At 36.9% G+C, this 23,677-nt stretch overlaps 1 protein-coding gene across 2 annotated transcripts in view; it reads left to right on the forward strand.

Annotated features, from left to right (window-relative positions):
• LOC124635011 (cyclin-dependent kinase 14) overlaps positions 1 to 16,571 on the forward strand; it is a 70,396-nt gene extending 53,825 nt beyond the window's left edge. For both annotated transcript variants that reach the window (XM_047170745.1, XM_047170746.1), the window contains exons 4-11: positions 2,571 to 2,776; positions 4,112 to 4,203; positions 7,251 to 7,425; positions 8,311 to 8,435; positions 10,225 to 10,361; positions 12,519 to 12,658; positions 13,257 to 13,518; positions 13,831 to 16,571. In XM_047170745.1, coding sequence (XP_047026701.1) covers positions 2,571 to 2,776; positions 4,112 to 4,203; positions 7,251 to 7,425; positions 8,311 to 8,435; positions 10,225 to 10,361; positions 12,519 to 12,658; positions 13,257 to 13,518; positions 13,831 to 13,898 — 1,205 coding nt within the window. In that variant the 3' untranslated portion in view covers positions 13,899 to 16,571. The remainder of the gene's footprint in view (positions 1 to 2,570; positions 2,777 to 4,111; positions 4,204 to 7,250; positions 7,426 to 8,310; positions 8,436 to 10,224; positions 10,362 to 12,518; positions 12,659 to 13,256; positions 13,519 to 13,830) is intronic.
• Positions 16,572 to 23,677: the final 7,106 nt, after the last annotated feature.

The raw sequence follows: 23,677 nt of genomic DNA on the forward strand, positions 1-23,677 counted from the left end.
TCAATGTACAGACACAGTTTTTTTACAGATTTATTATATGTATAGATAACAGAATCAATCCTGATATCTCGGTCTAACAAAAGCCGGGTAATCAAATAAAAACAGATCGAAAACACTTGAAAAACGTGGTCTATGCGCACGAAACGACAACGGACGACTGTTTTAGCGTCACAAAATGGCGGCCCATAACGCCATTTGGGGTTACCATTTTTAATCTAAGTATAAAAATGCGGTTTGGTCATAGTTTTATTTTTATATTTCATAAAAGTTATAATTAAGTCTTATAGTCCATTATTTTCCAATTCTTAAAAAGAAAATCAAAACGTATTATTTTATATTATAACTGTATAAGAACAGATTACGATACTTGCCTGTTATTTTTAGCACAGCACTACAAAATATAAACCGCTGACATAACCTTGTAATAGCGCAGTATAGATTTAGAAAAATATTGTTTACCAAGTTATTTGACACTCAGTTTGGCACAAAATTATAACATTCATTGATTATTGATATAATAATGTTGTTTTAATGCTCCTCAATTGTTAAAACGGTAAACAACCAGCAAAAATATTTTTATCGTAACTGCAACGCCATTGCAAAGTTACGTCGTCAGTTCAATCGCGACGTGTCAGGAACGCATTCTCTGAATGGCCGAACATTGTTTCACTGTTCGTGCATAGCGTCATACTAAAAGATCCCTGTCCATTTTAATTACGAAAATACTAAGCAGGGAGTGGCCGGAATGACAGGAGGATTTAGAGCTCGATAAACGTTTTTTATTTCGCGATATGAAAAATGATGTATAGCCTACATTACAACAGTATCGTGTAAATACCCAATATGCATTGAACCGACATCAAAAGACTGCTCGTAAAACGAGATTATACGACACACGACCCTTAAATGGAGGTGTAATGGTGATATTACTATTTTATAACCCGGAACCTTCGTAGAAAATTACTCCAGAACAGATAAACTGGCGTTTTGTATACCACGGCGGTTGCTATTGCTCTTGTCGTAATAAATTATGGGTATGCACTTACATGGGCAGTACATTGAATTGTTTATGATGAAAGAGTTTTTCAGAACGTCTAGTTCTAAAGCCCAAGACTGTCTAGGCATTTTAAATCTGGACTCCAATAGTAAAACAATAAGTGTGTCGTAAGCTCTTATAATTTCATTTTAATTTAAAATCATAATTACATTTTCGTTATAAATGTCAGTAAATTTTAAACTCATATTTAACAGGTTAATTTTAAATTGATTTTTGCTCCTTTTCCGTTAATTAAGTGGAGAGTTGGACCATCAGAAACATCTGTGTCATTAATCAAAAAGGATGAGGATAAAAACGTATCTAAATGGATTTTCGCGAAACTTTTAATTGGCATCCCTTGTTTATCTTCGTAATTTTTCGTCCCTACCAATCGAATTGATCCCATATTTGAATCGAATTAATAGAAGCGGCCAGTAGGGACTTCTCCAATAAAATTATCGTTGGGTTTGCCTGAATCGGTCCGTGGTCCTTTACGAGGGTAGTGTAGCGCACCCGTGCCACCCCGTGACCCACTTATACATTACCCTGGATACGCGTTATACCGCAAGCAAAATTGACATACCCATCATTGCTATATAGCTGTGAAATTACATTTGGAGGATAAGAGGAAGTTACTTTGAGTTCTCATAACTTTTATAATATAATATTTAATGTTAAAATTGCTTCTGGGCAAGGCAATGATTTTAAACGTACCTAAATATTTACGGCACTCAATATTGATTTGTAATGTCTGCTGCTCTTTAATAGACGTTTGCTAAAAACTTTTCGAGATAGCCGAAACGAATTGATACTATCGTTTATCTTCGGCCTGTTTGAATCAAGGTGATCGATTACTTCTGAAATCGATAGGTTCTTTTTCGAAACGATTCTGTCTGCCAATGATTTATTCGTTTCGCGTTTACGCTGCGTCGCATCGATGCCGTCTTTGTGACGCTAACGCGCTTCCAGAGTCTCGACTCTCGATACTGGGATATTGACGGCCGCGAGAAAAATAGCTTCTTTCAAACAACGTCGCCTTAACGCGCCATTTTATTTTCTCGTGAATTAATTTGCTTGCTAAGTGCTTGTGGGGAAAAAATCTGGCGAGATTTCCATCTTGTCAATTGACAAAGCTTTCAATGATAATGTTTGTATCTGTAAGTGCCGCTCATGATTGTGTTACATGCTGCAAGGATAAGCAATAATGGGAATTCGTTTATCAAAAGAGTGATTACTTTTCGGATGTAATTCCAAATCTCGTGAATACTATTTCAGACAGGATATTACAGAACGTGTTCAGGCATCTCGATTTTATGCCTTGGCAATTTAGAGCGTTTATTTTAAGACATCGTAATGTTTAGCTTATTTATATCTAAATGCTCAAACGTGACTTAACTTTAAGTCTTACTTAAAAGCCTATTCTGGTGATAAATAGAGCGGTGCTTTCAGTATTCGGTTAAAATGATCTTTGTCATAAAATAATTGATTCTCTCCCTTTGATCATGGTCTAATATCAAGTTTTTCTTTTGTTCAGAATGGAGTGGAGGCGGCGGCAACGGCGAGTATCGTGTAAGAAGACAGCTGTCCGTGTCTTCAGACTCGAAACTCCTCGACGAAGGTGCACGGGAGGAGGCGCGGGTAGTCATGAGGCCGAAACGGCCGCCCAGGCCCAAGTCTGAGGCCTTTTTAGGGCCTCACGACCACTCCAACCGACGCACCAAGCGGTTTAGTGCCTTTGGGGTAAGATATTTTATGCAAACTACTTACTACTACTTGTAAAATCTCAAAAATCTGTGTAATGTAGATATAGAGGAGCTGAATTACACAAAAATCAAAACATTACAGTCAGTTCTATAACGGTTTGTTTTTAAAACACTTCAACTACAGATTTACGCGAAAACAAACGCGCTGTTTGTTTACATCTCTCAAAGATAGAATTTCTCAACTACAGCGAGTACTATTGTTGCAGTACTTCAACGTAAACAGCAAATAGATTTTACGCCATTCCATATTTATTTTCACTTACATTTCGCACGTCCGTATGCACGTAAATGTGAGAGAGTAATGATAAATGTCGGTGTATGTTGGTCGGCGGTGTGGCGTAGTGTTGCTAGCTTACAAATAGGCCGAGCAGGACCAGCGGCGACGTTGATAGATCGTGCGATTAGATCGGGGAGTAATTCTGGGACTACGGTCATTTGTGATACTTTGTGTACAAAAACCTTAGCTGCAATTTCGCTTATGCGGTCCTTGGACACAGCTATTGTTACTGACATATAATGTAGATTAGACCATAAACAATAGAGTGATTGTTATTTAGTTTACAACACAAAACATTTTATATAAATAAATAATGTTGCAACACAATTCTAGTTATTAAAAGCGATCGATTGAAATCCATTACACGCAGCTCGTCGATCAAAGAGCGAACCACTTAAAATAGTCCAATTAACGTTTCTTAACGCAAACTCAAGTATTTAATCTAGCGCGATTATTTTATCGGGGCGTTTGTATAATAACTTGAATTTTATTTCAGCATATTTTATAAGGCATTAGCTAAGTTAAATATTTAGACAGGTAACGGGTGAGGAAAGCCGAACTTAAGTAAAGTATTCTAAGTGGCAATACTTCACAATATAAACTTATAGACATAAATAACCTCTGTGGTACTGGCTCGGCTTTTATGCGGTAATAAAATGGGCAATGTACGCAGCAACGATGCTATTTCATTTAGGATTCTGAATTATTATCTATTCATAACATTTTTATGCAATTTTGAGAGAGTAATTTTTGCAATAGCAGTTTTTTTTTTCTTGTAAAATTGGTACCATTGTATTGGTAATATTCGACATACATACAAGTACCTTTTCAAACTTTCGCATTTGTAAAACTATAGGATTTAATTGATTATAAAAAGGTCAATTAACACACACTACGTCCTCAACGACAGTGACACGCTGCAATAATTTCGAACAATTTCCATCATCAGGCCAAAATCATGATGTTTGCGCGGTGTCGTAAATTACCGGATTAGCCGGGTATGCTCGCTATAATTAATGATTTGTCTGTCAACAGGGTGACTCTCCCTTCGGGAAATCCGAAGCCTACATAAAACTCGAACAACTCGGTGAGGGTTCCTACGCTACAGTGTATAAAGGTTATAGCAAGTGAGTATATATTTTTTATATTATTTGTATTGTAGATATATGATTTATCTTGTATGTCGGTCAAAAATTTTGTCCACCACACCTACACTTGAGATTTATTTGAATGACAACAAATATTTTGTCTGTCGCTCCAAAACAGAATAGAACCTTATCGACATATTTTCTTACTAAACTGGCAGAGCTCTAAAAAAAATCCTGGCATTTCGTACGTAGAAATTGGGTTACGAGGAAAAGCTACCCACTTCACAGGAATTATGAATTTGCAGGATATGTAACCCACGTTTAGTCCAAGCTGTCTGACGGAATAATACGCGCCACGGCCACTAGCGTAGCACTGCAGTACTTCATAAAACATTATATTTACTACTACATCCGATCAATATTCTACGAGGACAACTCACTCGAACGAACGAGAAACATAATCCTCTAATTTAGGATCGAGTTTTAATCCTAACGAAGTCACGGATTCTTGAGGCGAAACAACAAATTCCTAGTTAGTAGTTCGGTAGTTCCTATCCCGAGAATTAAGCAGTCCCTTGCCCTTTGGAACTTTCGGAGTGGAGGCTGACGAGTTAATTGTAACTAAGTACAATGTTACAGTTGCCTTAATTTAGTTTGAATCCTTTCGTTTTCAAAGTCCGTATTGCATCGCCAATGAAAGCGATGATGAACATAATAACTACAACCTTTGCCGATACTTCCCTTTGAATACAATCACACAGCATAATGAGAAAGTGGTCTAATTGACACAAGATAATTAATTATTCCTCAGTAAAAGTAATCAGCTCTATAAATATTTATGCATCTCGTAACGAACGTCAATATTTAAATTCGCGTCGGGTGAGTATTTCAAGTGGTTGCCACCGAGGCACATTTCAGCAAATCTTCGCAATCACTCGACTAAGTCAAGATTATTCGTCAGCTTAAAACAGCTGTGCCTTTAAAGATTTTATCAACACAAATATACAATACATTATCCAATTCCAAATATAAGTTAGGAGCGGTTTATCATTCTCGCAAATTGAACAAACTTCAATTTGTCTTCCTCAGCCAAATCCTCCAGTGTATATTATTGGAGTCATCTGATTACTTTTCAACTTTTCTGAGAGTTACAAATATTTCTTTGATCTCGTACTTTACGTTTTATCTTTATACGCTTTCGCCCAACCAGGCTTTATAAAAAAGAACTTGTTTCGTCGTCATCCGCAAGGAATTTCACATTTATTGGCAAAAATGTCGCCTTTGTAGCGCACTTGTCATAGTCTCCGATTCCACTTGAAATTGTCCTTTGACGTCACCCGATATGTAAAGCACCGAGCCGTCATCCAACTTTGTATGAAAATACAGCATACATTCCGCAATCCTTTGACCGAAAACACTGCTTACAGAATATCCAACTGGGATATTAGCTGAATATTTATCATTGGCTTTACAGCCTTTAACATTCAGCTAGTTAATTTTAATATAGGACTCGCGCCAAATAAAATTTAATGTTAAAAACTCTCGTATATTTTAGTTCCGAATTAATATGCTAAAACCCCGGTTCGCGGCGGGGTCAGGTCGAGTGGGGCAAGTCAAACGGAACTTGCAGTGTTCATTGCTCGTGAATATTGAATGAAGTACTTCACCTCCCTGAGTTAAGCGGTAATAAGCATGTTCAACTAGCCTAGATGTCGTATTCATGGCACCACAAGTTCCCTTGCAACACTGAATGCGACATAACAATTTCATAGTGCCGTGAACGCGAGTTCCTTACATCCGCTGTACTTAGTTCAACTAGCACTTACTAAATTAGTTCAAGAATGCCTTGAGATCGGGTTACATACAACGAGTATATTCTCGTACCCCATAAATGTCTTAAAATTTGTGGCGCTAAAAGCTAGTGCTGAAAGGAGTTGGCGACGCGACTAACTTATATATAAGCTTTTATGTCGACGTTAACTACGAGTTAATGTGTTAAACAACATTCTGCAAATGCTTTGAAGTTGATTACATTTTTGCTGTTGACAGGAAACTTATTAAATTCTAATGTCATAATCAGGCTGGTGCTTTGCTTTACGATGTCAAGATGTCTCGCATATAAATGAGCGTAGTTTCCTGATAAGTGCGCTAGACACATTGACATAATTACTTATATCCGTTAATAAAACATTAAAAGTACTTCCTACCCTACTTTTTCCCTCACGGCATTGTCGTAGGTCGACAGGTGCGCGAATTGTTTACTTTTCTATGCACTTCCAATTTCAATGGTCGGTGCATGTGATGCAAATGAAGCATAGCGTTGCATTATTTATGTTGCCTAGACTAACGTGTGAACTAGCCTAGTCGTGACCACGACCGGTATAAACAATGAGAAATAATCCTTATGGTTGTTTTCATTTTATTAAACGTGCCATTAGCACAAAACCATATGAACGCTGAGCTGATAGTATTGTTTACGACTTGCTCTGCAGAAAAGCATTCCATTTCATTGTTTTCAACTCACAATTACGAAGTAGTTTTATGAAAGGTAGTTCTGAACAACCCATAGAAAATCGTACTGTTATTGAAAACATCTTTACTTCTCTTGACATACTGAAGCCTAATTTCCCCGATAGCCGTTTCCGTCATCGGTTGGTTAAACGAAGACTGTCTTTTTCTACGATGCAAGAATTTGAGTAAAACCTTGTCTAATCTTGCTTTGGGAATAGAAATCCCAAATAAAATGTTTACCTGCGACTATCGGGGGGTTTACTTATTTTTATTTATTTATCAGTTTATATATACAGTTGCATACACAGAACAAGAAGAAAAATAGAACAGATAGTAGAAAGGTACAGCTTATTTCATGAGAAATCTCTTCCAGCAGGCAGTTTATTTAAATCACCGAAACAGCTTATTTCCTTAATCAGACATTTATCATATGAGTGAAAATGGATATCAATGATCCAATCATTGTTTTTAAAAAAACCCTCATATTCTCAAGCAAATAGCTGAAGATTGTGTCCAGAGGATGATGAAAAGGTCCATTATCATGACGTATTATTAAATTATTACCTTTGTTCCAGTTTAACGCAGCAAGTGGTAGCGTTGAAAGAGATCAGACTGCAAGAAGAAGAAGGGGCGCCGTTCACAGCTATCAGGGAGGCTTCTCTACTCAAAGAGTTGAAGCACGCAAACATTGTGACGTTACACGACATCGTTCATACTAGGGAGACGCTAACTTTCGTGTTTGAATTTGTGGTAAGTTTCACTTTAATATTCCAGATGGTTTCGACTTCTATGAAATACTGAGAGAGCTGTATGCCTCTGTAACTTGAGACCATGCGTCTGACGTAAAACCGATCTTATCGGATTTGCCTATGCGTTTTGGTGTCATAATGCGACAACCGAAAAGATTTTAGAAAGAAAATACAATTATTTACATAAAAATATACGGTGCTACTTTCACTTTAGAAGCAATGTGATTTTTAATTATTTTGGAAATTACTAATTCGTATTGCCTTAGCGTGCTGAACGTCTGGTCTCACGATATCTTATTTCTTATAGCCATAATGATTTAAAATACCTATTTATCTTCAAGATGACGCACTTCAATGTAAATGGGATTTTGTTTTTACTTCGCCGTTTTCATTGTCAACATTTTTGTATACAAAATTAGTCTCTGTAGTACTTGAAAGTGAAACTACAGTGTCTAAGCTGACATCATCAGTAAATACCGTTTTTGTTGATTTTCGACGAGTTTCGCTTTTATTGTGCGCGACACACCCAAGTTTGTGTTTTGTAAATTCGCACGTTCTTATGAATGATTGTTTTGGTAGGTAATTTTGTTTAGATGTTTACAGTTTGTTACGTCTATAATATGACGACTTTTTTTCTGTGGTATGTAATTGTTAGGCATAATAGACAATCTTCTCGGAGAAATTACGTGACCTTTTTAGCTGCTTGCAGCAATGAGATGGAAAATGCTTGATCGCCATATCATTTAATGCAAACTGAATGATGACAGATATTTTCCTACTGGTTAGGAGCTTAACTGTAAACACATATTTTACGTACTTTACATAATGATATAGGATATCCTATATACTCAAAGTTTAAAAATAATTTAAAAATTGTTTTGCGTAGGACACGGATCTATCACAATACATGGAGAGGCACCCTGGCGGACTGAATCATCACAACGTGAGACTGTACATGTTCCAATTGCTGCGAGGACTCTCTTACTGCCACAGGAGAAGAGTTTTACACAGGTATTTTACTTGTATAAACTAATATAATACATACTAAAAAGATTTTTGTAACGTCCCTTGGGCTCCGGAACTACTCAATCGGTTTGGAAAATTCTTTCACTCTTGGAAATAGTGTAGCTTTACACTGTTCCCGGGTGTCTAGAGACACTTTTTATCCGAGGACGGGACCAAGTTCTTGCAGGGATGTGGGTGAAACGGCGAGAAACAGTCTAGCTGTTTATAAGAAAGTTTTAAAGCAGAAATGATTCTGTAGGTTCTCACATTCAGAAGAATTAGTTTTTTTTATAATTTATGTAGATTCTACATTACAAACAATTTAGGAATTTATTTTTAGATATGTATGTAGGTAAAAATCATCCTTTAGTTTTAGCTAGCTTTTAAAGTAAATTAACAAAGATTTTGATTGACGTGACCTCAATTTAAGGCTACCACTAGACTGTGACTAGCCAGTATTCTAGAACTATATCCGTCTTACCACAAAAACTTTTAAAAGTCAGTTTAAGCCTTGTCTAAAAAAATTTTATGACGTTGACATATGGTTCATTTTGGAGCCACAATTTTTTTAGACAAGTGTAAAACAGGGTTTAAAGTTTTTGTAGTAAGGCCATATATATTTAAATATATAGATCTTGTTTAAAATGTAGACGTCCGTTTTTAATCGTGTTCCTCCATACTTCAAAACTACTTCGTCTATTTCACAAAATTAACAAAAACCAGACAAAAGACTTAATTGTTGATAATATTTTTCATTCTGTCCAAAAGTTTACGTTAACGAATACACATAATGTCTTCGCCGCAAGATATTTCAAAAAACATTCACAATTTAGCCAAGCAGCCTGGAAAAAAATGTACAAAGTTTACAAGTATACCCTAGGTCTTTCAGAAGCTATTTTAATATCGTCTGCAAGACGGTGTAAACAGTGGCGTACATGCTGTTCCCTGTTTGTTATAATAAAAGCTGTTCCCGTAATAATCCCCGCAGTGTATTAATTTATATTGTTATTAGTTCGCCGTGATGAGAAATATGTTTTGGTTGTGAGAATATTTTAGTTGTTCTTAGAAAAATGTTCTGTAAGTTTGTAGTCTGTTATTTGTTTCTATACTTAGACTTAATTTATTCAGTAACTTTTCCACTTTATCCACTCAATAGTGAAAGAATTATCCAAATCGGTTCAATAGTTTCGAAGCATTTACGGTACAAACAAAAAAAAAATATCAGTATTACTTATTTTAAAATATTAATTTGAATATAGCGACCAATGTTTACAATTTAGAATATTTCACTGTTACGTAAAAAACTGATACGTGTATCAAAATTTCAACGCTAAAATTGGAATACATACGCTAAAATCTAATAGAAATGGGAGATAAATCCATTACAGTATGTTCGCCGGCTGTGGACAATGTACGGACAGCTACCTCCGTAATACTATTACGTACCTTATTCATTCGTTTACTGAACATTTTATATACCTTTGTCATACTCCATACTCTGTTAAAACGTTTTAAAAACAGTTTTGGTATTTATTTTTTCAATTTTAGGGCCTAATTTAATAGACGTCGCTTGTTGAGTGCCTGCATGATAGTTAAGGGTTCGACATAATAAAATTGTTACCTGTTATTTTACATTTCTGTGTATTATACGAGTAGTGTTACCAGCTAAATAAATAAATAAATAGAAAGTTAAATGTTGAACCTTCTTCCTACAACTTTATTCAGCTGTGCTCTTTTACTGTACTGTAGTTTTACCGTTTTTACTTAATTTAATGTCAATTTTCTTTGTTAACAGGGACGTGAAGCCACAGAACCTATTAATAAGTTCCCACGGTGAGCTGAAGCTTGCTGACTTCGGACTGGCGCGAGCCAAGTCCGTACCGAGCCACACGTACTCGCACGAAGTGGTCACGCTGTGGTACAGACCTCCTGGTAAGTTATTTGGGTATAAATATACTTAATATGTTTTTGTACTTAATATGGGAAATCATTAAAGGAAAACCATTCTTTTGGGTGAAGCGGAAGGAAAAGGGTCTTAATGCGTTCTGACGAATATGCTGACTGAATATACCGACCTACTGGTATACGTAGATTTTGTATCCAGAAGACTCAAGTTAGATTTAGAAATGAATGTGTTTTGCTTACTCTCTTATAAAAATATGGGTGACGTGCTACCCGTTACTTGTATAAAGTGATTAAAACATTTAAGAACTCATTTGTTGAACTCAAATGATTTGTTCTTAGTCGAGCATGTCACCGTTCACAATAACCAGTTACCTCTTAAAATTATTTATTATTCAGTAAATGTTGTATAAAATCATGCGTTCCACCTAATTGTTTTTAAGGCATAACGTACCTTAAGCTTTACTTTACGGCAATCCAAATAATATTTTATAGTCCACCATTAAAAGCTTCCTGGAAGAAACAAGGGTACTATTATGAGAAATTCTTGTAACTTAGCGAAATTAGAAATGACAGACAGGATATATTTAGCTAATGCTTTCCGAAGAAACTTTGCTGTAATATTGTGTAGCTGCCGGTCGTAATGTTGTCACGCTAACTAGGGAAGTGCAATGCTATTTGTTACGAATGTGCAATATTGGATGTGGTTTTTTGTTCTTCGTAAAAACGTATCCGATTGATATACCTTTTAAAGGAGTTTAGCATACATTGCACCACAAATCACAAAGCTATGCCCGTCTCTAGTGCTATAAAAGAAATCTAAATCAACTTTTTTTTTTCAACTGGGGTCTGTTTTATAACTGTCAGTTTTCTGTCAGGTCTTAGGCTGCGTCTCCACTGAGGCGGAGACGAGCGGAGCGGAGAGATGTGTGGGGATCGACCAATCACATTACGTGAAATCCACTTCTCGTCTTTTTCATGTAACGTGATTGGTCGATCCCCACACATCTCCTCTCCGCTCCGCTCGTCTCCGCCTCAGTGGAGACGCAGCCTAATTCATTCACTTACTCCTGCATAACTTCTTTTAAGTCTAGCATACCGATTTACCTTAGTTGTAAACCAGTGCTTGTAGTAAAATTATGATAGCATAAATACAGACGCACGACAGTTATTCCTTCTTCGAACTGCTGATCAGGAGGCTGTTACCACTAAATCAACAAAACAAGAGTATTTCATAGGCAATTTACTCTCAAACTTCAATAACAGATATATCAAGTATATAATGCGAATTTACCGAGTAAACACACACTGTGAGAATTGAAAGTCGCACACTATCCTTAAATATACTTTTATGGCTGTCACGAGTCGTCGTTTATCTTCATTTTTATATTCAGCCCGCCATTTTCACGACCCTTACGAAAGTCTGCCCAGTGCCTATTTTTAACTTTGCAACAATTTAGCTATGTATTTATTGTGATATGTAAGCTTATATGCGTAGTGAGATTTGAAGATTATCTATTTATCTGTACTAATGTATTGTAGGGAGTAATCGCTGGATCTACTGAGCTGATGTCGAAAATTCTTTTACCAATAGTAAGCTACTTCATTTGGCTGCACTCTATCCGGTTGAGGGAAGTAGTTCTCTCAGGGTGTGGGTGAAACCTTATTGAACAGCTAGTTTTGATATAAAAGTAACGCTCAAGTCTAGACGAAAGTATCTACCTACTACACATTAGCAGTCGTTTCGTCTAGACATAATGACAGCTATACAATCTGACCTCTGTCAATCTCTCGATCCTTTAGCACTGGATATAGGCCTTCTAAGTACAACTTAGCTGATTTCAGCCTGACTTGCCCTTTTCAAGTCATCTTTTACAATCTATTTTGAATAAGACCCTTTTTGGAGCATGTTTTAGGCAGTTAGGCTATAGTTTATTTAGAAAGAGACAAAACATTTATTCGCTTGCTAGGGTAGCATTGTGACTTTTTGCACATAACAAATTGTGCAACAAATAGTGTCAGATAGCTAGGAGTGTTAATTTTACCTCCTACTCTGCTCACAATGGGGCCAGTTATTAATGTTTATGATGATTTCCCACTCATAGACAAGGCTCATTTCAACTTCATACCACCGGAATTTATTTTACTTACAGTGATAATTTACTAAGGTCCTTGTGTTTTGTACAGACGTATTGCTGGGCAGCACGGAGTACTCGACGTCGCTGGACATGTGGGGCGTCGGCTGCATATTCGTAGAGATGCTCTGTGGCGTGCCCACCTTCCCCGGCGTCAGGGACACGCACGACCAACTAGATAAAATATTTAAGGTCAATACAAACTGTGTATCATTTTATATCCTTAAAGTGTTATTAATAAACACGGATTAAAGTACAGCGAAATAAAGGATAAACCATACATTTTCATAAGTTTCAACTTGGAAAACTTTACTCCGTTTTTATTGATAAGAGGGTGACATTTAAAAAAAAATTAGTCTCTCCTATGTACATACAGCCTGTATTGGAAATGTTTATCATCATATATCATTATGTTAAAGGACTACGTTTTCAGCTGAACTTTTCTTTACGCTGTTTATTAATTATTTAACATACCACTATCTACTTTGTATATTATGTAAAAGGCTGCTTTCAAACACGACAGCATATATCGAGGTTTACATATTAATACCGATATTCAAACTTGTCAGACATGTGTTACTTGGAAGTTTGTTGTGCTACTACTTCCATAGCATTTGGTGAACAAAGATCGCCTTGCGAACCATCATGGTAATTTTCACGAATTTTCTTATAAAAATTTACGTCTATCTTATGTAAAACTTTTTGCAACAATCTCACAACGCGGCATTCCTACCTATGCAACAATGAGGTGTCATATATTTGTTACTGAATTAACACATACTTGGTACAGGTGGTAGGCACTCCAACTGAAGAGAGCTGGTCGGGAGTCAGTCGTCTCCCGGGCCTTAGGGCACATGTGTCCCGTTGGGGCCAATGCGCAGCCCGGGCCCTCGGCGCTGCTTTCCCTCGGCTCCGCGAGGCAGGCCGGGACGCCGAGCGTCTTGCCTCGGCCCTGCTACAACCGGACCCGACGAGGCGTCTCCCGGCCCAGAGAGCGTTGCATCACGCGTACTTTGCCTCGCTGCCGCCGCGGCTTAGGGATTTGCCTGATGGTAAGTGCTACAATATTTTTTGTGATTTTTTCAACTTAATTTGGACGCGGGTTTTTGGTTATTCTGTTTGAGTTTTTGTTGAATTTTTTCTGGTCTTTGCACCAAAGTGCGCACACTGGACCTATACTATAAAATGGCACAACTTCTTTACCTAATTGTGAGACTCCTGTTGGCAATCCTAATAAATAAATAAATAATCAATAATTTATGAATTAGACTGAATTTTTATCTTTTAAAATAACTGCCAAAGACGCAAAATGTGAAAAGTTGTAAACACTGCAGCGTGACTCAACTATTGTATATTTGTTGCAGAGGTGTCAATATTCACAGTGGAGGGCGTGAGCCTGCACCCCGAGACGCGGCACGCCACCATTAAGTGAGCGCCCCCGGGCCCCGTAGTCGAATCAATTACGCTTTTACGTTCCGCCGGCGCCACTACCAACCAACTATTCCACATAGTTCTATCGACATTTAAAACAATCACTCGAACAGGCATCCAATGCCGGCGACAGTATTCAGCTGATTTTTTATTCAAAAATCTCTCAACCCCCCCCCACGTCATTCGTTTGTTCGTCCGATGATTGCTTTGTCCTTTGTATTAGTGCTTGTTAAGCTTCCAACGGAATATCCATCCATATAATTCAATTATTCTATGGTGACAAGGTAAACTGATAGGTATCGAGTGTATGATTATAACTATAAATATATAAACAGAGCAGTGTGCCATGTATATCTATAATTGAGAAGAGTATGACGTATTATTTTAAAAGATTTTTATGCTGGAAATATATGCTCATAATTTGGTAAAAATTTTGAAGATGTTTATTTATATTTATTAAGGGATAATTGTCGATGAAGTTAACTCTAATGCAGTCTTATGAAACTATACGGTTTATCATTGAGCTTTTGACATGAGTTCGATTATAAATCGAATGTGAATTAATCAGATATCGATTGGTGATTACCCATATGATTTCGATGTATCGAACAACGATTCGATGTTATAATCGCAACTCATGGCAGGAGTGATTCACTGAATCTTGGCGTTTGTCTAAATCTTATGCACACATTCCTTCCACGGTGCTCAAATAGTAAAGTTAGTGTGGCGAGGAGTGTCCAGTGATACCATGTGAATTGAACGGACGATAAATCTATTACCAAAATTATTTAATCTTCGCAGATCTCAAATATAATCAAGTGTGGGACCGTCCTACTGTAAATTGTAACGTGATAGGAAATTCGACGATTTATAAATAATATACTAATCAATGTTCTGAGCGAGGCGACGTAGAGTAGATGGAAGTAGGTTCCGTCTAGAATAAAGACTAGTGAAATTAACCAGTTTAGTGAATTTTTAGTGGTCCCACGACGTAAGGTTAGGCGCGCAGTGTAAGTTACGTAGCACCGGCGCATTGGCAACTTGGCAGTTTAACTTTACATACATTCATGCGATATCTTCATCTTGTTGGTTAGAACAAGTTATCTGTGATCTCTGATAGATATAGCCCCACAGAAACGTGAATACAAATTGTGCCAACAATTAAAATAAACGCTTCATAGTAATCCGGGTTTTATAATTAATCAAGACATTAGAATCGCGTCGTTTTGTACGTAGTCTTAAAACTAAAGCTAGTCTAGCGAAACAAATCATTTCTGTAAATAAATCGGTAACGAATAGCAATAAAAATCAATTAATTGTTACCTACGCTAAGACTAAGCGAATAAGCCTTAATCGAATCGCACTGAACGCACTGCCAAATATCGCGACAAAATCGATAATAAGTACTAGTAGAATCGAGTTGTCAGTGTGCGCGGGTTAATAAAATAAACACTAGAGAGCATAGATCAAGTTAGTTTAGTCCTTACCGAGCTTTAGAAACGTTTACACTGAGTGCCGGGGGCGGTACTTAGCGGAATTTGACAAAAATTGGAACTAAATTGAGCACAAAATTGTTTCGTCACAAATTGAAGAGCCGTCCCCGTCACTATCGAGTAGTTAATTCATAATACGGTTCCGAACACCAATAGTACGTAAATTGTATAGTATGTGAAACGCAATATTTTCAGTGTATATGATTTGTTGAGTTTTATTGTATGTAGTTTAGAAGGGCGCGGTTACGCTGAAACGTGAGTTCGTCTTAAGGTTAGCGCGGGTTGTCCATTATTGTAATATACGTTCGTTAATATTTGATTGTTGAAATGTTTACATGTTTGTAGCGACCCGCCGTAAGTTGCCTTAGGTAGTGTTTTTTGTAAACTGTGTGTATAGTTCACTACAAAAATAGGCGAAGTAATTTGGCAAAATTAATGAGAGGTGTGATATAAGCCTTAATTTGAAGGTTTGTAATTTTAACAAATCACTTCGCTGTACATTAATCCGTGTATAGAAACTGTCGAATATTCAAGTGGTATATCAATAAATGTAATCAAATAAATGTATAGAATACTGAAACAGATGAAAGCCTGAATAATTCACCATTTTACGCGTAGTCATAAAATAGTTTAGCAATGAATTGAGCGCACTCGTGTTTCAGCGGCCGCGGCCTAGTAAGGGATGCAAAGTAAATAATTCACCCGTTGAGTGAGCACATACCTGTGTACGAGATTACGTCGCGCATTTATATTGAGAATACTGGAAATTCTATTGTATACATAATAATTTGCATTTGTACCATGTACTGACCGAGGCCGCAAGGCTCACGTTCGTTGCGAAGGAACGAATTGTATATAGGTATTATTAATTAATCAGTTAGTTGTTACGGTTTCTTAGTTGCGACAGTCCTATACGAGTTGCCATTGCCGTTTGTATGAGTTCCCAAGTACACGGGCGGTATGAGATTTATTTTAATTTTTAACTATCATCTTAGGTTATTTTCAATTTACTATGTTTTATTATTTTATGTATCACCGAAATTGTCCCGCTACTGATTTAGTTATGATTCTTTTTTTAATTATTTTTTGTAATGTATAAACAATGTGCTTTTACTCGTTTAAAAGAATGTAAATACGATATTTGAACTGATAATAATAAAAGTTTTTATTTCTTAATGAAACGCTGTGTTTTCCTTTCCCGATCTGCCTGTGATTGAAACTCCATTAATAACGAGCTTAATGAGAGACTTATCAGCGCTCTCGTTAAATTCAATTAAAAGCGTTAGTCTTACAGCGGAGTGAGGTTCGTAAAAAGTTAGCAGTAAGTATATTATTAGTGTACCTACGTTTCGACCTCATTTGCCGTTCGTCGAAAGGAGATAAAGTCGCAGCATGAATGATATTAAAAGGGAAAAAAGTATAATAAAATGATAATGTCTGGGTTTCTCGTGCAATGTGAAGAGAGCCGTGAAATTTCTGGCGCCGCGTGTTGGCTGGGCGCCAGGACTCGAGCCATATAATTCGGCCAATGAAAGTCGGTGCCATGTATAATGAACCCACAGAGTTTGCTTGCTATTACGTCAGCTAAGGGCCTAGGATGATAGAATTGTAAATAATTAGGTATCTAGTCTGTTAATAGTTTCAACGACCGATGGGTCATAATAGCGCTGGACTTCGTCAACCGAGTTACCCAGCTGTTCTCACAATCAACTAGAAAGAAGAGAGCAAAAAGAACAACATGCACAAAACCTAACTTGCATATTAATTTATATTCAAATGCAACAGACAGTCACAAAAACATGGTTAGGTACTTACTGTTACGTACAAGCCATTTTCTGAGAAGACTAGCATTTCAGAATAGCTTGACAGCTAATAAGTCACCCTTTAAAATCAAGTCGGCTACAATTTAAATTAAATTCCTATCTAGGATAGTCACTCCAACAATTGCTTAAAGTTTAATCTACCAGTTTGTAAGTAAAAAGCCAGTATTATCACACCTCGGGCCAGGCATGGGGGTGGCCCTATCTATCAAACCCAGTGGCGGATTTACCAATAGGCCAAGTAGGCCAGTGCCTAGAGCGGCAGATTTAGAGGGGCGGCAAATTTTGCGAATTTTTTTACAGTTTTTTTTTTTATAATTATACGAGTACACAATCCATATATAAATAAACGATTAATAAACTCACTGTAATATATGCTTAGGTTTATGTGATCATGAATTTTAAAATATTCCAATAGCGTTTCAATAAAAATAAATTGAAAAATCCGCTCGCTTCGCTCGCGGTTTCTTCATCTTTTCTGGTTTATTCTGCGCTCTTTGAGTCCAATCTAACAAAAAGTTAAAGCACCGAAGTAGCAAAAACAACTGACGCTCTACGCTGACGATTTCTAAGCTGTTCAGGAGGTGGAGGACTTTTGTGTCCCAAATAATTTCGCTTTTGTGTCCTCAAAACTCAACAAATTAAATATTAAAATTCCTCCAAAACAGGAAATATGGTCTATAGTGCAAGCTTACTCACCAACAGAGCAGTCATCTACTTTAGAAATCGATGCATTTTACTCAACTCTCAACATCGCCCTAAAAAAGTACACATACACACACTGCATAGTAATGGGAGATTTCAATGCTCAGATTGGAAGTCCACGAAATGGAGAAGATATTGTACTTGGCCCTTACATCAGAGGGAAAAGAACAAGGAACGGACAAAAACTAATAGAAATGGCGATGGAAAATAACATGAGGATAATGAACAGCCTATTCAAGAAAAGAACTTCAAAAAGATGGACTTGGGAATCGCCAGGCGGCAGTTTCAAAAACGAAATTGATTACATCTTAACAAATAGACCAAAATTAATTGACGAATTTAATAGCGACCACCGAGTCCTCAGAGCACGTCTGAGCAGGTCAATGGGCACTATTAAAAGTCGACCCTTCAAAGTCAGAAGACCAACACCAAATAACAAACAAATGTTAAACACCATCAAAGACAAACTGAAATTAGTGACAGAATCATCCTTTGAGGATATAAATACTCAGCAGAAGTACAACATACTACATGAAATATTGATATTGAGACCAGAACCTGATACTAAATATAATACGAAGGATAAGAAAAACTTGTCAGAGAAAGTAATTACACTCCTAGAAGCAAGATCAAAACTGTTAAATACTACAAAGAAAACAAAAATTATCAGAAACAAAATAAGCGAAATAAGTAAAGAAATCAAAAACCAAATAAGAAAAGACAGAGAACGCACTAGGCGTGAAACTTTTGAAAAATACATAAGCAAAACCGGAGGTATTAAAAAGCTCTAAAAACTTTAAAAGAAAAGAAAAACTGGATACCCAATATGAAAGACCGACTTTCGAAAACGAAAACAAAAAGATATGATATACTGTCAATAGCAACTACATTCTACGAAAACCTTTACTCCAGCAAGAACCAAATAGTAAACACCGACTTAAATAACACCGACGCGGTTCCACCTATACTAATAGAAGAAATATACAAGGCAATAGAAACACAGAAGAAGGATAAAGCTCCCGGCCCTGATAATATCAGCAACGAATTACTTACAGATTGTAAAAACGAGCTAGTACCACTACTTAAACACATTTTCAACGACATATTGCACACCGAGGAAATTCCTGCACAGTGGACTACATCAACAATAATCCTACTCCATAAAAAGGGGGACAAAGGAGAAATTAACAACTACAGACCAATAAGCCTAATGTCGAACATTACAAAATTTTTGCAAAAATTGTCCTAAGGCGAATAACCAAAACTCTTGATGAAAACCAGCCCAAGGAACAGGCTGGCTTCCGGTCAGGCTATTCAACATTGGACCATATACTAACGGTAAGACAACTTTTTGAAAAAGCCAAAGAGTTTAAAGTGCCCTTCTACTGTTGCTTCATCGATTTCAACAAGGCATTTGACTCAATAGAACACAACAGTATCTGGCAATGTCTGAAGAAACAAGGAGTCGACCAGAAATACATTAGGATTTAAAAAAAAGCATATACACTAACAGTACAGCAAGAATAAAACTAGAGAAACAAGGGAAACAAATAAACATAAACAGAGGCGTACGCCAGGGAGATCCACTGTCACCTAAATTATTCACAGCTGTACTGGAAGATATCTTTCGGAGACTGGAATGGGACCACTACGGACTTAACATAAATGGCGAAAATCTTACACACTTGAGGTTCGCTGATGACATAATAATACTGGCAAGGAGCAAAGACCAACTACAATACATGATCACTGATCTGGATAGAGAAAGCCGCAAGGTAGGTCTGACGATGAACACTTCAAAAACCAAAGCTATGACAAACGCATTTTAAGACAATATTCTTTTAAACGGCGAACCAGTAGAGTTTGTAAAAGAATACACTTACTTGGGCCAACAAATCTCGGTCACTGATATAATGACAAAAGAAATCGACACAAGGATTGGAAATGCATGGAAACGCTACTGGGGGTTTAAGGAAATAATGAAGAATACAGAAATCAAAACGTACGTGAAAACAAAACTGTATAACACTTGTATACTCCCAGTCTTGACATATGGCTGCGAGACATGGGCTCTCACCAAAGCGCAATATAAGAAACTTGAAACGTGTCAGACGGCAATGCAAAGAAGCATGCTAAATATAAGAAAATCTGATAGAATAAGAAACACCACTATCCGAAGGCGCATGAAAATTGAGAATGTCACAACTAGAATAAGGAAACTAAAGTGGAAATGGTCCGGCCACATAGTCAGAGGCAATGACAAGTGGAACAAAAACATAATATTTTGGTACCCTAGGGACAAGAAAAGAAATCGAGGAAGACAGTACCGAAGATGGGATGACGAAATTAAAAGCATAGCAGGGAATATACGGACTAGAAGAGCCCAAAACGGAGCAGAGTAGAAGGAAATGGAGGAGGCCTTTGCCAAAGTTGGGCAAACAGACCAGGTCGTTGGTGTCATCAACTCGTCAGAGTTGTTAGATTAAGATTGTATACTGTAAACAAGGTGTGAATAAAGGCTATTTTTATTTTATTTTTTATTTTATTTAATATATGCTTAGGTTTATGTGATCATGAATTTTAAAATATTCCAATAGCGTTTCAATAAAAATAAATTGAAAAATCCAGTTTCTTCATCTTTTCTGGTTTATTCTGCGCTCTTTGAGTCCAATCTAACAAAAAGTTAAAGCACCGAAGTAGCAAAAACAACTGACGCTCTACGCTGACGATTTCTAAGCTGTTCAGGAGGTGGAGGACTTTTGTGTCCCAAATAATTTCGCTTTTGTGTCCTCAAAACTCAAAAAATTTGGCGCTCGCTGCGCTCGCGGCTTTTTTACTTGACACTAGTTTCTATAAAACTAGTTAGCGCTTTATAACTTTGCAGTGGTATGACTCCGGTTTCTTTATGTTAAACCTAGCAAAAAGCACCATGAATGATTTCTACACAATTTTTAAGTACTTCAATTACAATTTTAGTCCGTGATTATATTGTGTGGTTTTTTTGGGGGGGTGCCACCCGATGGGTGCGCCTCTGATATAGTACCTACCCGAACGAATGAACCGATTTTAATTTAGTATTTTTTTTGTATTACAGGTGTTTTACGGGCGAGTTTCATGAAAATCAATTGAGCCGTTTAAAAGTTACAGAAGTTTTACGCTTTAAAGTCGCTGTCAGATAAACTTGTTAGGTCAACATTAAACTCTTCGGTACATAGCGGGTTGCAAAAATAATCTAGTAACTGACAGAAATATCATTAAGTTCACAATCATTAGGGGCGGCAAAAATTGAATGGCCTACTAGCGGCAAATTTGTAAATCCGCCACTGATCAAACCCCATCGTAATTTGAATGGTTTTCCGCCCTAATTGTCACCCTCCATAATTATGGATGGCCGATGAAAATTCAGCTATTAACTGTAAAAATATTTCGGTGATTCACTCCCCTAATATTTTTATGGGAAATGATTTGATGTGATCGGGAAATAAATGTTTTACCGATTATGAGGTTTGCTCATTAATCATAACATCAATAGGTATTTTATTCTTATAATCTTTTTGTACTTAATAATTCAGGCTGAATTTATTTATGTTGTCGTTAACAAACTGTAGCTCTATAAACGACAAGCGGGTAATAAAATGAAATGGCCGATTGTTATTGCGTTTCATATTGGAAATTTAATTTCAACTCATTGGTAGCTAATAGTACCTAGGTAGGTACTTAACTATTTAACTAAATGTGTGTGAAATAGGCAGGTACTCAATAAGAAATGCATTTAGACCAAAACAAATAGGTACCTACGCGTTCCGGTTTTTATCCGAAAGAAATCTGCAATGTTATCTAAACCACTCAGAAAGTCTGAAATCAATTAAAACTTTTCCAACTGACTCTCACTACAAGGCTAACAAGAACAGATTGCAAGATATGTTTTCGATCTAACGAGCATCGCAGAACATAATTATTCAGGTAGATCGTAACTTGCGCAGATAAAGCTGATAGCAGATAGTGGCTAATCCAGTTCGTTGAGCTCTCTGGCAAATATCTCATTTAGCCTTATATCTTGTATCTGTTAAAGCTCTGAAGTAGAAGTTCGCTCGCAGATATTAATTTCTTGAGTAATAAGTGCGTTTGGCTTTATTTAGTTTGGAAGGTCACATTGAATTGCGAGGATTCGTCATTTGCAGACGTAACCGTTTACTTTGTCTAGGGGTCGTTAGCGTTATTAGGTACAAATAAGTAGATCTTGGGTCAATGTCCCACACAAGAGTTCATCGACTATTTGGTTATTTCATAATCTTGGCCAAGTTCTTTTCAATAAGGGCAATATGCTATACCATAGTCATATTTAAGATCCATCTACACCCAAATTAAACAAACGAAAATACCCACCAAAAGAAGAAATAAAACATGCAGCAAACAATAAGCGTTCAGTTTTCTATTCAACACCCAGAAAACATAAATTATTTTTATTATCTCAGTCCGGAACTCTCCAGGTGACGATTTCAGTACTTTGTGTAACGCACAACCCATTAACTGGCAACACGAGCGAACCCATTCCCATTATGATGATAATATAATGGCAACACAAACTAATAAAGTACTGGAGGTTAGAACACCTCGTTAATCCCTTAGACATCCACTCGATTGCTTAAGAACACGCACACAGCAAATTAACGAAGGGAAACTTGTTATGATACATATATTCGGGAAAATTATATTTTACTAGACACCGATTTCACTCATATCCCGTGGGAACTACGTACTCGGCACAAGCAAATAAAATGTAACCTGTAGCCATCTTTGATAAATGAGCTATCTTAAATAATGTCCAGCACTTCCTGAAATTAGCGTCTTCAAACAAATACCTATATTTTGTATACGGAAATAGCCGCGGGGCTTAACTACACATGACAATTTTAAACGTTTCATGCTATTTACCTATACATAATGACCGCATAATAGTAGATATATTATTGACTAGCTTCTGCCCGCGACTTCGTACGCGGATCCTGTCCCTTATGCCAGCGACTACGGGGTCAGCAAAATCAAAGATCTGAATAGTCGCAATAGACGTGAACATAGGGATAAAAGCAGTGGCGGATTTACAAATTTGCCGCTAGTAGGCCATTCAATTTTTGCCGCCCCTAATGATTGTGAACTTAATGATATTTCTGTCAGTTACTAGATTATTTTTGCAACCCGCTATGTACCGAAGAGTTTAATGTTGACCTAACAAGTTTATCTGACAGCGACTTTAAAGCGTAAAACTTCTGTAACTTTTAAACGGCTCAATTGATTTTCATGAAACTCGCCCGTAAAACACCTGTAATACAAAAAAAATACTAAATTAAAATCGGTTCATTCGTTCGGGTAGGTACTATATCAGAGGCGCACCCATCGGGTGGCACCCCCCCAAAAAAACCACACAATATAATCACGGACTAAAATTGTAATTGAAGTACTTAAAAATTGTGTAGAAATCATTCATGGTGCTTTTTGCTAGGTTTAACATAAAGAAACCGGAGTCATACCACTGCAAAGTTATAAAGCGCTAACTAGTTTTATAGAAACTAGTGTCAAGTAAAAAAGCCGCGAGCGCAGCGAGCGCCAAATTTTTTGAGTTTTGAGGACACAAAAGCGAAATTATTTGGGACACAAAAGTCCTCCACCTCCTGAACAGCTTAGAAATCGTCAGCGTAGAGCGTCAGTTGTTTTTGCTACTTCGGTGCTTTAACTTTTTGTTAGATTGGACTCAAAGAGCGCAG

The sequence above is a fragment of the Helicoverpa zea genome, chromosome 12 (assembly GCF_022581195.2).
Source record: "Helicoverpa zea isolate HzStark_Cry1AcR chromosome 12, ilHelZeax1.1, whole genome shotgun sequence".
Lineage (NCBI taxonomy): Eukaryota > Metazoa > Arthropoda > Insecta > Lepidoptera > Noctuidae > Helicoverpa > Helicoverpa zea.